Genomic DNA, 15,550 nt, shown 5'->3' on the forward strand with positions numbered 1-15,550 from the left:
TGCGAGTTATCATTGTAAGTGCATTGATAAGCACGTAAGTGCTACATTTTATACCCATATTTATATTAGCCAGGACTCAATATTTGACTAATGACACCATTTTAGTGCTTTTGTAGAAAGTACAGTAAGATTCAATCATCCGATGAAAATAGGCTTAGCAAGAAACTAAATTGGCATTTTTGATTTACCATGCCAGACGAGTCAGAGCCGGATTAAAGTTTGTTGGCTGGCTGGCAAGCCAACTCAAGTGCCACACCACCATAGGCATTGACTAAGTTAAACAAAGAGAGTTTTCTTTGTTTGAGCGTGTGATTCCACTAATGGGCCAGGGGAAGAGTTAAAAGAAAACGAAGGACGTGGCCTACTCCACTATTGAATGTCCTAGTAATATGTTAGAGCATCATCGACATTTCATGTTCTTTATGCAGAGAAGAAAGTCTCATTTTGGCTAGTCGAGAAGCTGCCTCAAAAGCAGCAGCGGGTTGAAGGTTCCAATTGTTCTTAATGGCTAAAACATGCATGAAACAGTAGATGGATATGATGGATGAACTGTTGGTGGCAGTGGTGATTTATACAAGCTGCTGACACCGGTGGAGGACGATGCTGTGGACTAAAGCAACAATGAGGTTATTATATTGTGATGGGTTTTACCCAATCTCGGCATGGGTTGATAGTTCAAATGAGTTTGGGACTGTGCATGAAGACAAAACTGAGGGATCTTACAGCTTGCTAGAGAACGGAACTGGTGATGCTGGAGTTGAATGAGATTGAAAGATCGAGAAGATGTTTGCTGGAGTGGTCTTGTTTAAGGTTGTACGGTCGAAGTGTAGTTGGTGCACGTGGCTGGATTTGTCGTGGTCTTCTATGTGATCAGTGGAGACGAGATTTGGATGGTCAGAACTGGTGATGGCTAGTTAGATGAAGTTGGGTGTGGCTTGTCGTAGTCAGTTACTGGACTGGGCCTACGCTGTTGTTTGCTAGGTCGTATTTTGGAATTCTCGCAACACCCATATATGATGAACAGAGAAAGAAGATGAGGGGGGAGCCGACTACGGGAGCGACAACTTGGAAGGAGGAACGGAGATCGAGAAGGAGACAAAAGGCGACAGTTCCTACAGGGTTTGAAGTTTTATTTCTCCTATTTCCGATTTTGATTAGCAAATCATCTTTCAATTTATTCATGGCTTTTGAGAAAGTCAAGCATGTGTTCAGCCGTTTCTGGATCATAATTGTATTGAGGGCATAAGTTGGAGGTAATTCGATGGATATGGTTTAGAATAGGAAAGGTCTAACGATCATTATTAATTGTTTTTCACAAAAAAAAAAGATGATTTGTTTGTGGACATGGTAAAGTCCACGGGAATCTTGTGTCTGGAAGGGGATTCAGATGTAGCTGGTTTCCTGTCTGGTTTAGGCATTTATACCCGGAAGCAGTAGTGTAACCGTCTGCGAATGTGACCAAATTAGCATTTCTGTGGGGTCTCTCTTGTGGAAAGTAGATGTGTATGATTCTCTTGGCTTCAAGAAGGGGGAGGTGGGAGGCGGGTCGTTTATCTTTTCATGCTTCCAATTGTGAGAAATATGAACTATAATACCTGCCACTGTTTGGATAGGGTAGCATTGGGCAGAGTCCAAATTCATACATTAGGGGATCCAGTTCACCTGGATATGAAGCGTTCCCGATATGATGAAGGACATGTTGTTTAATTGTAGGTATGAGGGGTGTCGGTCCCTTATAATGTGGACTGGATGAGGATGGGTTGGGTATTGTATCTTGAAATATGGGTTGATTTTTTAGATTTATTTCTTCACAAAGGATGCCCCAGATAAAGTCATGTTGCTCATGTAAACTTCAAACTCTTTTCATTAACAAGGCTTTATTATGTTCTCAGCTTTTCCTAATGGCAAACCCTCCTTCCATTTTGAGTTTGGTTAACTTTTCCCAACCCAATGGGTGAAGCATACCAACTAAGAAATCATGCCCCCAGAAAAATTTCTGGTGATACGATCTATTTGTCTATGCACTTGCACGATGAAAATCTAGTTGTGTGTGCATAAGATGGTTGTAAGTAGGAGTGGGATAATTTTTTTGAGTATTTATCTGCATACAGGTTAAAATATTTGTTCATCCAACATTTTGATTTTTGTTTCAGTCTTTGAAAAAGCGGTGAGAAGATGTAATGAGAATCTATTCCCCGCTTGAAGTGGACTCCCAAGTAGACAGGGGGCTTGAAGTGGATGGCATGTTGAAAAGCTAGTGTTTTCTGTTAGAGCATAGCTCGGTTGAACCCACCAAGCGTTGGTATGTCAAGTTTGGTTGTCATATTTTAGTGAGCGAAAACTCATTTACGGAGTCGCTTGATTATGTACTAGATTCAACTTCGTATAGGTTAGCTTGAAAGTATTAGGATATGAGACATTACAAGTATTGCGAAGACTTGAAGAAGTAAGGAGCTACAACGACAACATCATCCTTCCACTTGAGGTTACTGATATTTGACTTGAACTGTTTTTTCATTTATCTAGGTCAAAGATCAATCTAAAGACTTCTTTGGGATTGAGAAGCGTTGAACCCACCAACGGTACTAATAGATATTGTCGATAATCTTGCAAACATTGTCAGACGAGAACATCGGGTCTGTATATGGTAATCTTGCAACCTTAGTTCAGTAATAGGTTGTAGTTTCATCCAATCTGATATATTTGACACCTCAACCCTCACCTGGACGAGAACATCGGGTATGTATATGGTAATCTTGCAACCTGAGTTCAATAATAGGTTGCAGTTTCATCCAATCTGATATATTTTGACACCTAAAATCCCACTTGGACGAGAACATCGGGTATGTATATGGTAATTTTGCAACCTGAGTTCAATAATAGATTGCAGTTTCATCCAATATGATATATTTGACACCTCTAACCTCACCTGGACGAGAACATCGGGTCTGTATATGGTAATATTGCAACCTGAGCTCAATAATAGGTTGCAGTTTCATCCAATCTGATATATTTGACACCTCAAATCCCACTTAGACGAGAACATCGGGTCTGTATATGGTAATCTTGAAACCTGAGTTCAATAATAGGTTGCAGTTTTATCCAATCTGATATATTTGACACCTCAAACCTCACCTGGACGAGAACATCGGGTCTGTCTATGGTAATCTTGCAACCTGAGTTCAATAATAGGTTGCAGTTTCATACAATCTGATATATTTGACACCTCAAACCTCACCTGGACGAGAACATCGGGTCTGTATATGGTAATCTTGCAACCTGAGTTCAGTAATAGGTTGCAGTTTCATCCAATCTGATACATTCGACACCTCAAACCTCACCTGGACGAGAACATCGGGTTTGTATATGGTAATCTTGCAACCTGAGTTTAGTAATAGGTTGCAGTTTCATCGAATTTGATATATTTGACAACTCAAACCTCACCTGGACGAGAACATCGGGCCTGTATATGGTAATCTTGCAACCTGAGTTCAATAATAGGTTACAGTTTCATCCAATCTGATATATTTGACACCTCAAATCCCACTTGGAAGAGAACATCGGGTATGTATATGGTAATCTTGCAACCTGAGTTCAATAAAAGGTTGAAATTTCATCCAATCTGATATATTTGACACCTCAAACCTCACCTGGACGAGAACATCGGGTCTGTATATGGTAATCTTGCAACCTGAGTTCAGTAATAGGTTGCAGTTTCATCCAATCTGATATATTTGACACCTCAAACCTCACCTGGACGAGAACATCGGGTCTGTATATGGTAATCTTACAACATGAGTTCAGTAGTAGGTTGCAGTTTCATCCAATCTGATATATTTGACACCTCAAACCTCACCTGGACGAGAACATTGGGTCTGTATATGGTAATCTTGCAACTTGAGTTCAGTAATAGGTCGCAGTTTCATCCAATCTGATATATTTGACACCTCAAACCTCACCTGGACGAGAACATCGGGTCTTTATATGTTAGTCTTGCAACCTGAGTTCAATAATAGGTTGCAGTTTCATCCAACCTGATATATTTGACACCTCAAATCCCAGTTGGACGAGAACATCGGGTCTGTATATGGTAATCTTGCAACCTGAGTTCAGTAATAGGTTGCAGTTTCATCCAATCTGATATATTTGACACCTCAAACCTCACCTGGACGAGAATATCGGGTTTATATATGGTAATCTTGCAACCTGAGTTTAGTAATAGGTTGCAGGTTCATCGAATCTGATATAGTTGACAACTCAAACCTCACCTGGACGAGAACATCGGGCCTGTATATGGTAATCTTGCAACCTGAGTTCAATAATAGTTTACAGTTTCATCCAATCTGATATATTTGACACCTCAAATCCCACTTGGACGAGAACATCGGGTATGTATATCGTAATCTTGAAACCTGAGTTCAATAATAGGTTGCAATTTCATCCAATCTGATATATTTGACACCTCAAACCTCACCTGGACGAGAACATCGGGTCTGTATATGGTAATCTTGCAACCCGAGTTCAATAATAGGTTGCAGTTTCATCCAATCTGATATATTTGACACCTCAAACCTCACCTGGACGAGAACATCAGGTCTTTCTATGGTAATCTTGCAAGATGAGTTCTGTAATTGGTTACAGTTTCATCCAATCTGATATATTTGACACCTCAAATCCCACTTGACGAGAATATCAGGTCTGTATATGGTAATCTTGCAACCTGAGTTCAATAATAGGTTGCAGTTTCATCCAATATGATATATTTGACATCTCGAACCTCACCTAGACGAGAACATCGGGTCTGTAATCTTTATATGGTAATCTTGCAAATTTAGTATGCCTTGTTTTGTTTCCGATTATGTGTTTGACCACAATTTGACCAACTTGACCACAAATTTGATTAACTTGACCACAAATTTGACCAACTTGACCACAATTTTGACCAACTTTACCTCGATCCGGACGCCTTTGACCTAGATATTTTGAGAATAAAGCAAATCTTTAAATTGAAAAAACAATTCAAGTCAAATATCACTAACCTCAAGTGGAAGGATGATGTTGCCGTTGTAGCTCCTTACTTCTTCACTTCTTCAAGTCTTCGCAATACTTGTAATGTCTCATATCCTAATACTTTCAGGCTAACCTATACGAAGTTGACTCTAGTACATAATCAAGCGACTCTTTAAATGAGTTTCGGCTCACTAAAATATGACAACCAAACTCGACATACCAACGCTTGGTGGGTTCAACCGAGCTATGCTCTAACAGAAAACACAAGAGAAAAGCTCTATTCGAGCTACAAGTATTTTCGTTTGATGCCCGATTATGGTATGGAAGAGATAACTATTTTTCTGTGTTTTTTTCTTCTTTTAGAATCGGATTACATGAGCATTTTTATAAACCGATTCATGTTGTGCAATGTCAGGAATCAGTTTTTATATATGTATCGTGTAAACCGATTCTGGTTAACCATTTCTTTTTCTAGTTAATACTCCATCGTAAAATGAGTATGAAATCATACTCGATTTCATTTCGATTACAAATGAAAATGAAAATAGTTATGTATGATTTTACCCAATTTGGAAACGAGTATAACTTTATTCTCGAATTGAAAATGAGTATAACTTTATACTCGAATTGAAAACGAGTATAACATCTTAAACGATCTGAGATTGAGTATGAAGTCATACTCATTTTTAACTCGGGTATATAATGAATTTTAATTTTATTTGATGCTTAACAACACATAATTCACAGATAAAAAAGAAAAAATTTACCCACAATCGGTTTATGTTCATGCCGATATAAACCGATTCTGGATAATCGGTTGATTTTCATGTCCCTATAAACCGATTCTGGGTAGAAGCAAGTTTTAAAAAATCTTTGTATGTTTTTGAGGTTACAATGGGTTGATACCAATGATAACATAAACCGATTCTGAGTTGGTGTTCTTCAAAAAGATTCAAATTTTTAAATTTTTTCATGTTCAGATGATTCATTAACACGAGTTAATTTCACATCTAACACGATATTTTATCACTAATCGCCCGAAATAACACTAATTAATCAGGAGTAAATTAGCCATTAAAAAATAATTGTTTAAGCGGTTTTCCATTTTACTTCAAAATATCTTTTTTTTTGTCACGTAGTGATAAGCCCAAATTAATCACCATAGACCCTAATTTAGCCAGGTTTCCATTCCATAGCCCTTCTTATTAGGGAAAAATGGTATAAGACTCATTCTATTTTCTAATAACGCATACATTCGGAGATAAAGAATTCATACTAAATTAATCTAATCACTAAGGGAGTGGACAGTTTTTACAAATCTATTCATTGATTCCTACACAGTACAAAAAATAATTCAAAGTAAAAATATACAACGAAAAGAAAACTATATTATATATATGGAAGGATAAAATAAAATAAAAAAGTAAAAGAAGTTTTTTTTTTTTTTTTTTTTCATTTGGAACCTCAAGCGTATATGTAATTGAAGGATCAATTGGACACCATATGACCATTACCCCAACCCTTTTCTACACAACTTATGAAGAAAGAAAAATGGTATTAAGCATAAATATATATCTCCCTAAATCATCAAAACCTTTGTGAATTCAATCTCCATAAAGCTATCAGACAAACCCCGAACTGGACAAGTTGAGTACCTTTAGACAAATATTACCAAAACTTGTGTTGGGGTCATGGTTTCTTTTTCCCATGACATTAGTGTAAGAATCCATGCAATTTTAAATTCATCCTTCACTTGCATATGATTCATTATCATCATCATAATCAACATGTCTACCACTACTACTTCCTCCTCTATCTTTCAGTTCTTCAATCTTCTCAACAACTTCTTTCCAATCCAATCTCTTCTCGACATCTTCTTCACAACAACCCAATCCTATTTTCAACAACTTCATCACCTCTTCTTCAGCATCCTGTGTTCCTTTCATATCTTTATCAAAAACTTCAGCTGTCCATTCGTCACCTTTAACAACTGACTTCACCCAGCTCGCCAAATCCGAATTACCACCGTTACTTCCTTTGGCTTGTTGCAGATAATTAGACGGGAACTTACCGGTTAATATCTCTAGTATAAGCACTCCGAAACTCCATATGTCTGTTTTCTTTGTGGTTCGGCCAAACTGTGCATATTCCGGTGATTTGTAAGCCACCATGAGTTGAGTTGCGTGTTCTTGATTTATCAGGGGAACTAATGCGTAGTCCGCTAAGAGTGGTTCGAACGATTCGTTTAGTAGAACATTTGATGATTTTAGGTGTCCATGAGGTACGATTAAACTTGGCAACTCCTTGTAGAGGTAAGCTAGACCCTTAGCTACTCCTTTGACAATTTTTAATCTAAGCGGCCAAGTGAGACCAGGACGATCCGCGCTCCGGTTCCCTGAAACACATATTCAGATCAATGTCACTTGCCAAAATATAAAACTACGTAAATATTCAGAGAAACAAATGAACTCACCATGGAGTTGATATGCCAAGCTGCCATTTTCAGCAAATTCAGACACCAAAAGCTTCTCTTCTCTTCTGTAATAATAAGACACGACGGATGACAAGTTAGGATGTGATAGTCTACCTAGTCTTCTCATATGTTCTTGAAACTCCTCTTTGGCGACGTTGTTCATCAACCTAAATCTCTTGACAACCATGGAAGGACCACTTAAAAGTACAGCTTTATAAGATGAACCAAAGCTACCACTTCCCAAAACCTCGGCTGAAGCTCTAAGCAAATCTTGCAAATCAAATTTCACCCGCACGTCATCCCTTATGAATATCAACCCTGCTTGTTCAGATTGTTTAGTCTTATTTCCTCCTTGGCTGTGAGTACTTGCAGGTGATGATGCACCATGATAACCTTTTACTTCCTCGGAAGGTACCTTGGTTAGCATCTTCTTCCTAGACGCAGATTGAAATTGCGGATCATTCTTGCGGCGGAAAACAAATAAAACTGCAGCTATTGCTGCTATTGCACCAATACTTCCTATCACCATGCCTACGATTGCCCCAGCAGTTATTTTTCGTTTAATACATTCGCCCAGTGTCCCCCCACATAAAAGCTGGTTTCCTGCATGGCAATGATCAAAGAATATTGAATAATATTCTACTAGGAAACTATATTAGAAAATCAATGAAAGTGGCTTGCTTACCTGCAAAATATTTCTTATCCATCTTGCTGAGGCTTTCTGGGATTGGACCCTCTAATCTATTATTTGAGAAGTTAACAAATTTCAAGCCCTTTTGTTCAAAGTTTGGTATTTGGCCTTCAAACTGATTACCATCAAGCCTCAACTCCAAAAGCTTGGTTAACCCAAGAAGAGATAAAGGGATGTTACCGGTGAACATATTATCATTCAGATACAATTTCTTCAATGATCCCATACCCTTAAAATTATCCTTTGGAATGTCGCCGGAGAATTTGTTATGTGACAAGTATATGGATTTTAATGCCCCGAGCTTGTGAATATCAGGTATTGGTCCATCGAAACTGTTATTCATGAAGCTTATTGTACGTAAAGATGGCAGTTCCTTGAGCGTATCCACGTCGATCGTACCCATTAGTCCCATGCTTTCGAGTTGTATTCCCCATACAGACCCTTTTGAACAGAAGATACCAATCCAATTAGAAGTATTACCGGAGCATGGACTCGTCGACTGATTCCAATTTAACGTGTCGGCGTTAGTGAAGGAATCCTTAAGCTTGGATAGAGCTTCTGAATCTGATGCATGAGACACCGTGATGAATACAGATAGAAATGCGATAACGTACGCGATTGTTCTTGGCCCTGGTGGATCGCTACGGGCCATTACAAAAGTCGTTTGTGCATGCAAAATACTGCATGCACGAACGTTCTCACGTTAAAGTGAATGTTCCCGTTTCAACGACGACCACCAGAGCAAGAAGAACAAGAAGGGAAAGAAGAAGAGGAGGTTAATTTGATAAGAAAAGGGTTTTGAGGTCATGAAAGAATGAGTTTTGGAAGGGGGGAAATTGTGGAGAAACAGAAGCAGAATAGCTAGGGATGAAAGGCTTGAAATGCTAAGAATAGGTAATGTATTAAACAAAGAAAATGGCTGTGAGAATTGACCAGGTCTTCGTTGTTTCTTTTACTCCTTTTCCAATTAGTTGTTGCAGGAGAAAGCTAAGGCCGACCTTCAGAAAAAATTATTCATTTCTTATCTTACCATTCAAAGAGGTTTCCAATTGGCACCTTAAATTAGTAAACTATAGGAATGCCCCTATAAATAAATGTTTGAACAAACAAACAAGGTGTTAGTGGCGACAACATTCAAGTAAAACCCAACTCTCCGATGGTTTTTTAGCAAGGACACTCCGAACAGGTTATTTGAAAATTGCCGGAAGTTGTGAAAAACTTGCTAGTGTATTCCTTGTCTTTACTGGAATTGTTTAAATGCATGTTATTATTAATGGCCGTACTTAGCCTATACATGTTGTGCGGATTTTAATATTTACAAGAAAAAAAAAATTAGTCTCTTATTGGACTATACATAAGATCAATCAAGTCGACAACACCAGTTTCGCAGTTTGTTTGTGGTCATCAGCAGGCGGGGCGTTCACGTGCTGATCAGTTTAATAGACATCCTAGCAATCCCTTTTATAATCTTCTTAACTCTAGCAACCAGAAAGGCAGAAACTCCCCAGCTTCTTGGGCCATTGCTTTGTCATGAGTCTCAATTTAGTTCTGAATTTTGGCAAATGGCCCATAAAGCGCCATGAAAAATTTAGAACTCTGATTTTGGGCATACCAAAATCTTTCTAAGCATACAAAACAATAGTCCCATCTTGGATGACCTTATAAGGGTAACCTATGGGTAGTTCAATTACCTATATGCCCTTAATACAAAAATCTAAAATCAGTTTTCTAAGAAATCAAAATCAGTTTCCCTTAACATCTCTTCTTCTTCCTCCTCTAGCCGAACTCTTCCCTTCTCGGGGAAAAAAAATTTTCATCACCGTGATTAATTGTCGATTCGTAAAAATTTGATCGTCGATTAAACTCAATTACATAATGATTCACACCAAGAAAAGTTGGGACTAGGCAAACCAAATCGTCTTCTAATCCATCAATTGAAGAAGAAGAAGAAGAACCAACAGAAGATGAAGGTGTAGAAACTGAAATTGAACCACAAATTGAACCAATTGCATCTCCAACTCCGGAAATGAGGATAAGAAAGTAAGTTTTACAAACCCAATCTCCTATTTGCTATTTTTCACCGATTAAATGACGGTTACAGTGTTGGGTTCGGCTCAAAATTGAGTTGCGTTGTTAGCCGAATTGTTCTTCACAAAAGCTTCCTGTAAGTGTATATGAACAGTTCGGCATGAAATATCATGAAATTTCAAGCCGAACCTAGTCACAAATAGAGATGCATAGGGGTTCGGCGTATTCGATAATCATAATATGTGCTGAACCTAGCACATTTACGAGGTTCGGCTATTGCGATATTCATATTATGTGCCGAACCAATACAAAATTCTTACCCCAATAATTATCAGGAATATAAATGATCAGGTTCGGCTTATATAATACTTATGTAAATAGCCGAACCATGTATTACGAAAAGGTTCGGCGCTTACGATTTTCTCAATATAAGCCGAACCTAACATAATTTTTCTTCCATATCACACGGGATCAGGTTCGGCTCATTATGACATTTTTAAACAAGCCGAACTAGTTGGTTCGGCTCATAATAATAACACTTTCAGCTTGCCGAACTGTTCATTAGTTGTCAATATCCAGGTGGGTTCGGCTGATATATTAAGCCGAACATCTTCCAGACTCGCCGAACCTTAGTGAAAAAACAACAAACTTTTTTTATTTTAAGCTACAAAAGTGAGATTAAACATAAGATAGAAGTGTACCTTCTTCATCCATCGAACCAAATACAAGTTTTTTTATCATTTTCCCCTTCTCCTTCTCCAAAAAAATCTAACTTTTTTTTTTCTTACTCAAAAATTTTCATCTACACAAAATTATAACTAAATAATCTTAAAACTAATCACTAATCAGAATTATTTTAACTAATCATTTGTATTAACACTAATCCTAAAAGGACAGATTTGCCATTAAAAAAAATTGGTTAAGGAGGCTTCTGATTTTGTTATTTCACATCCCTTTTTGTCTTTATTAGGTATGCCTAATAAGATTTTGGTATGCCCAAAATCAGGGTTCAAAATTTAAAACTATATTGCAAATATAACAGTCAACAGCACATTTCCTGTGTTGTGTTATGCATCGAAAGTAAGAACCAATATAGTTATATAAAGCAAATGGAGAAAGCTGACACATAAAGCAGCTCTAGTTTTATGAAACAACAACTCAATGGAGTTGCATATAAATGAGCAAATGGACAAAGCTAATGCAGCTCAAGTTTTACGAAATCAGTGTATGTGCAGTTCTCAGAGATGCAGTGTTAGAACTGCAAGAGACTTTTTTAAACTCCGTACTCAAAATAATTCTACTTGGCAAACTTTGATGTTGAACTTGAATAAGTGAACTGTTTTTACTTAAACCATCTGACTAAATTCAATTTAATTCAAATAACAAAATTAGAGAATTGGATCTATATAACCGAGAATAAGCTTAAAACCAGAACCAATTGGCTAGTTATGGTTCCCATCCATTTAAGTTCGAACTGTGGCACCAGAATCTTGTCTCTTGAGAAGTGATCTACTGACAAAACCACTCACACGTGAACTGTAAAATATCCTCTTGGTGTCAAGAATTGTTATTTTGATAGTACTAGCAGGAATGTTTGAAGAATTTACCTTCATTGGATGAGGGTGTTTTCTGGGTTGAATTCTTCGTAGCCAACATCCAGAAGACAGAGACCGTCAGGTGGTGCTGGAGGAGCTGTGGCACGTCTGCACGTAGCTTCCATAAGATTTAGTAGTGCTTCGTCATCTGCTCCAGCTGCAGCCTCTCTTATCGTTGTTGCCACAAGTACTCGAACCATCTAATGAGCAAGTAGTCAGAATCAACATATACTCTAGGAAAGCATTCATTGATATAGACTATTATAGAGTTTAAGTGAGTACTTCTATTGTACAACTTTAAAAGCATAAGCAGATATACAATTACCCTGCGTAAAAAACGGTTGCCAATTAGCTCCACGCACATGACTTTCTGTCCTCTATCATCATTTCCATAAACCTATAAATAGAAACCATGCAAAGCATTGGTCCTTAATTATTTTGGAGACACGAGCCTCATCTTGGAACTTTAAATGTAAACGTAATAGATCGGATAGTTTAATCTAGTCAGAATTCAACCTCTTCTATTGAAGGCAATCTGGCTTCAGTAGCTCGAGCATGGTAGATGAAACACTCTGTTGGTGGACCCCTGGCAAAAAAGAAAGTAGAAAGATATTGTTCCCCTGCAGCTAAATTGAACCCAACAACAAGGTAAAACAGAGAAGATTTCATCTATATTTGATCAAAATATAAAATATACATGTTATGGCTCTTACGTGCTTCTAGAAGCTTTTATGTCCCTTGCAAACATCCTGTATGACAAAGATTTTCCTTCTAGCTGAAGTAAGAGTTCGTTCACCCTTTTTACACTGAAGCTTCTTGGCTTATTTCGACATTCAACCCCATTTTGTGCATCAACAGCTAAACATTCATCTTTCTCCTCTACATTCAGACATCCATTTTTCAGGTCAGAGTGTTTTTCTTTGGAGCTGGAGTTCTCATCATTTTTGCCACTCCCAATTCCTTCGTTTTCTAAATCAATGATGGGAAAGATATAGAAATAACGCCTCCACTTGGCAGAGAAATTAGGATGGAAATCACGTGATACCTACAACACATATTAAGTAAATGAGTGAGTGTTTCAGAAACAAGCAATTGCTCTTAAAATGTAGAAGTTAATTGGTTAAGAAACTAAAAATGAGTAAACAACTTATAAAAGATAACGAAGCATGTCTCCCTTTTGTAGTATAAATTCTTCATTTCACCTTGTCCATAAAAGATTCAAGAAATTACCCAAAAAAAAAGAACAGCTAACGGGTTAAGGTACAAAAAACTCCAATCTAGAGGTTGAGGAACCGCCACAGTCCACACGCATCAAGGACATGGTTTCCACTATCTGATTATAGTTATGTAAAAACTAAAACTTTCATACACAATATATAACCTTAGATGCTGAAACGACCCTCAGCTTTCCAGGAGACGCACTATTGATGGCATCCTCCACATCTTGAGTTTTGATGTCATTTCTCCAAGTAACTGGACATAATATCAGTCAGACACTGCAAGAATTAAACACCACCCCAGAAAATCGGAGTCACGAGAAAAGTCAACAAACACCTCAAATAGTCATCAACTAATTTAGCCATTAAAAGATAATGGTATATGCCTATATGGTAAAGCCTAGACAATTTTGAGAACAAATAGCAATTTCAATTGTAATACGAAAGATGGGATGTGTCTTATTACATTGAGGAATAAACCCACCTTTCATTGCCATTAGTTCTCATAAATATTAACTCAAAATTCAATTGTGGAGACCAGAAAGCAAATTACTTGCAGGATATGGCTTTCTTAAAATGAACTGAGATGGTGTCCTAAACTAAGAACAGTAGAACTACAGCAATGCTGCAGAATCACAGAGAAACTGGACATACAGGATAACGTATGTAGAGTCGGGTATTTTTGCTCCTACGTAGAGAAACTGGACATAATAGGATTACATTTGGCTCACTCCTACTAGAGGATTTCTATAAAGCACCACGAATAATATTAGTTGATCATGAAGATAAAGAAACAAGAAAATGCCTAAGTAATAACTCACAGAATGAACAAACTTGGTTCAAAGCTGTCACTCCTTTGTCAGTTCGACCAGCAACGGCAACACAGGCTTCCAGTGGTAAGGATTTGTCTTTTAGCTTTTGAGCTTTGAATTCATCAATGAAACTACCAATAGACCTCTCCACTACACTATAAAGAAATTCATACAGAAAATGTTAAAAAAGATTGGTGAGATGCAATACAAAAAAAATGAATCCTAACTAATGCGAAAAATCCAGCATGATTGGCGAAAAGGAAATCTCGAATTCAATTGGCCTAGACAACTCATAACTTCTTAAGCAAAAATAAATAAATAAAAATGAAATCAAGTAATCAATTAACCTTTGAACAGCATTAAGTCCTGGCTGTTTTTGCCATCCATCAAATGAATCGCCATGGTAGGAAAGAACTATCTTATATGTCGCCCTTGCCCACCTTCCTTTCTTATTCTTATTCTTACCATCCTCCAATTCAACACCTTCCTCACAAGTTTCTAAACTTTTAGCAGCAAATTGAACAGATGCGTCCTCGGCAGAATACCTCTAGAATTACGAAATCATACCAAAAACCATAATATACAAGTCAATTGCGATTTGCGAATAAGAAAAACAACAACCCGACCAATTTCACAGACAATTAAGCGTTACGAACCTCGGTTCCAAACAAACTCTGTATTGGCAATCGACCATTAACTAGATTCAGATAGAAATTGTGTACTTTCTGCCATGGCCTCTTGTCATACATGAACTCATAACACTCCCTAACCAAAAATAAAATAAAAAATGGTGTGAATTCCAGATATTCATTCAGAGCGACCTAAACACAAACATTTGACTGGCTTTACGAATTCAAAACAAGAATCTGTATCGAATTGGTGGAAGTAAAAAAATGAAAAATTAGGGCAAAAGATTATACCTAGCAGTCCACCTAGAATCCTTGCAAGAATCAGTGTGGTTATAATGTAAATAAGTACTACTGTCCGTCTGTTTTTCCATCACTTTGTAGCTCCAAATTGGTTCTTTTGCTGTTGCGTTTACTGTGACTCTAGCGAATTTTAGCATCCCACCAGCATCAGGATTTTAGGGTGTTTGAATGGCGGCGCTATCGAAGTAAAAAGGAGGACGATGAAGAAAAAAGCTAATCTTTGTTGGCTGCCTGCCCTATTTATTCTGCATTTGAAGCCGCGAATTTTTCTTTTTCTTTCTTATTATCTATGCCAGGTGGCCGGGCGAACTTGCCGAGCCATTATGGTTTGTGCGACAAAGTTTTTATCGCTCGGTAACTACTCCACCATCATTGAGATAGATTTTGTCGGTGACGTTGGACAGTACATCGTTCGGTGGAGATTCAATCCCCAACGAATCTTTCTCTATCACTTATCAATATATGCATTTCGAAGTTCGTTAATCAAGGAAAGTGTCTAGAGTTATATCTCTCTTGTTGTTTGAACGTTTGCAGAACTGAATTCATGAACCTAACTACAAAGAGAATTCTTGTACGGTGCCAAAGACCAATGTCCAAGAATCATTCAAGTCTTATCCAACAAACTAGGTCGAACGTATCTACTGTGATTGATCAACGCACAACCTGTGATATTTCAATTATAAAGATAAACAATATAATGCGGAAAAAGAAATAACACAAACATCAGAAATTTTGTTAATGAGGAAACAACAAATATAAATAATTCCGGGACCTAGTCCATATTGAACACCAAAT

The 15,550-nt window shown here is 37.5% G+C and overlaps 2 protein-coding genes across 2 annotated transcripts; both read right to left on the reverse strand.

Moving 5' to 3' along the window:
• Positions 1–6,378: 6,378 nt before the first annotated feature.
• LOC113300004 (pollen receptor-like kinase 4) lies at positions 6,379–9,018 on the reverse strand. Its single transcript, XM_026549135.1, has 3 exons — positions 8,169–9,018; positions 7,484–8,086; positions 6,379–7,405 (listed from the first exon to the last, which is right to left on the reverse strand). Exons 1-3 carry the CDS (start codon positions 8,824–8,826, stop codon positions 6,753–6,755), a joined length of 1,914 nt encoding a protein of 637 aa, XP_026404920.1. The 5' UTR covers positions 8,827–9,018; the 3' UTR covers positions 6,379–6,752.
• Positions 9,019–11,312: 2,294 nt separating this feature from the next.
• On the reverse strand, positions 11,313–14,997 carry LOC113300005 (tRNA pseudouridine synthase A-like). Its single transcript, XM_026549136.1, has 10 exons — positions 14,747–14,997; positions 14,483–14,591; positions 14,174–14,373; positions 13,836–13,981; positions 13,179–13,270; positions 12,511–12,842; positions 12,314–12,383; positions 12,123–12,194; positions 11,810–11,997; positions 11,313–11,738 (listed from the first exon to the last, which is right to left on the reverse strand). Exons 1-9 carry the CDS (start codon positions 14,890–14,892, stop codon positions 11,812–11,814), a joined length of 1,353 nt encoding a protein of 450 aa, XP_026404921.1. The 5' UTR covers positions 14,893–14,997; the 3' UTR covers positions 11,313–11,738; positions 11,810–11,811.
• Positions 14,998–15,550: the final 553 nt, after the last annotated feature.

Source organism: Papaver somniferum, chromosome 7 (genome assembly GCF_003573695.1).
Source record: "Papaver somniferum cultivar HN1 chromosome 7, ASM357369v1, whole genome shotgun sequence".
NCBI lineage: Eukaryota > Viridiplantae > Streptophyta > Magnoliopsida > Ranunculales > Papaveraceae > Papaver > Papaver somniferum.

What these genes read in the sequence shown, in the direction of transcription:
- LOC113300004 (XM_026549135.1), bottom strand. Translation starts at nt 8,826, where the DNA reads ATGGCCCGTAGCGATCCACCAGGGCCAAGAACAATCGCGTACGTTATC. An exon ending in GGATAAGAAATATTTTGCAG is followed by an intron (nt 8,087 to 8,168) that starts GTAAGCAAGCCA and finishes ATTGCCATGCAG; the next exon opens with GAAACCAGCTTTTATGTGGG. An exon ending in CTTGGCATATCAACTCCATG is followed by an intron (nt 7,406 to 7,483) that starts GTGAGTTCATTT and finishes TATGTGTTTCAG; the next exon opens with GGAACCGGAGCGCGGATCGT.
- LOC113300005 (XM_026549136.1), bottom strand. Translation starts at nt 14,892, where the DNA reads ATGCTAAAATTCGCTAGAGTCACAGTAAACGCAACAGCAAAAGAACCA. An exon ending in GAACCAAGTTTGTTCATTCT is followed by an intron (nt 13,271 to 13,835) that starts GTGAGTTATTAC and finishes TATTATGTCCAG; the next exon opens with TTACTTGGAGAAATGACATC. An exon ending in GGGTCGTTTCAGCATCTAAG is followed by an intron (nt 12,843 to 13,178) that starts GTTATATATTGT and finishes TATGTGTTGTAG; the next exon opens with GTATCACGTGATTTCCATCC.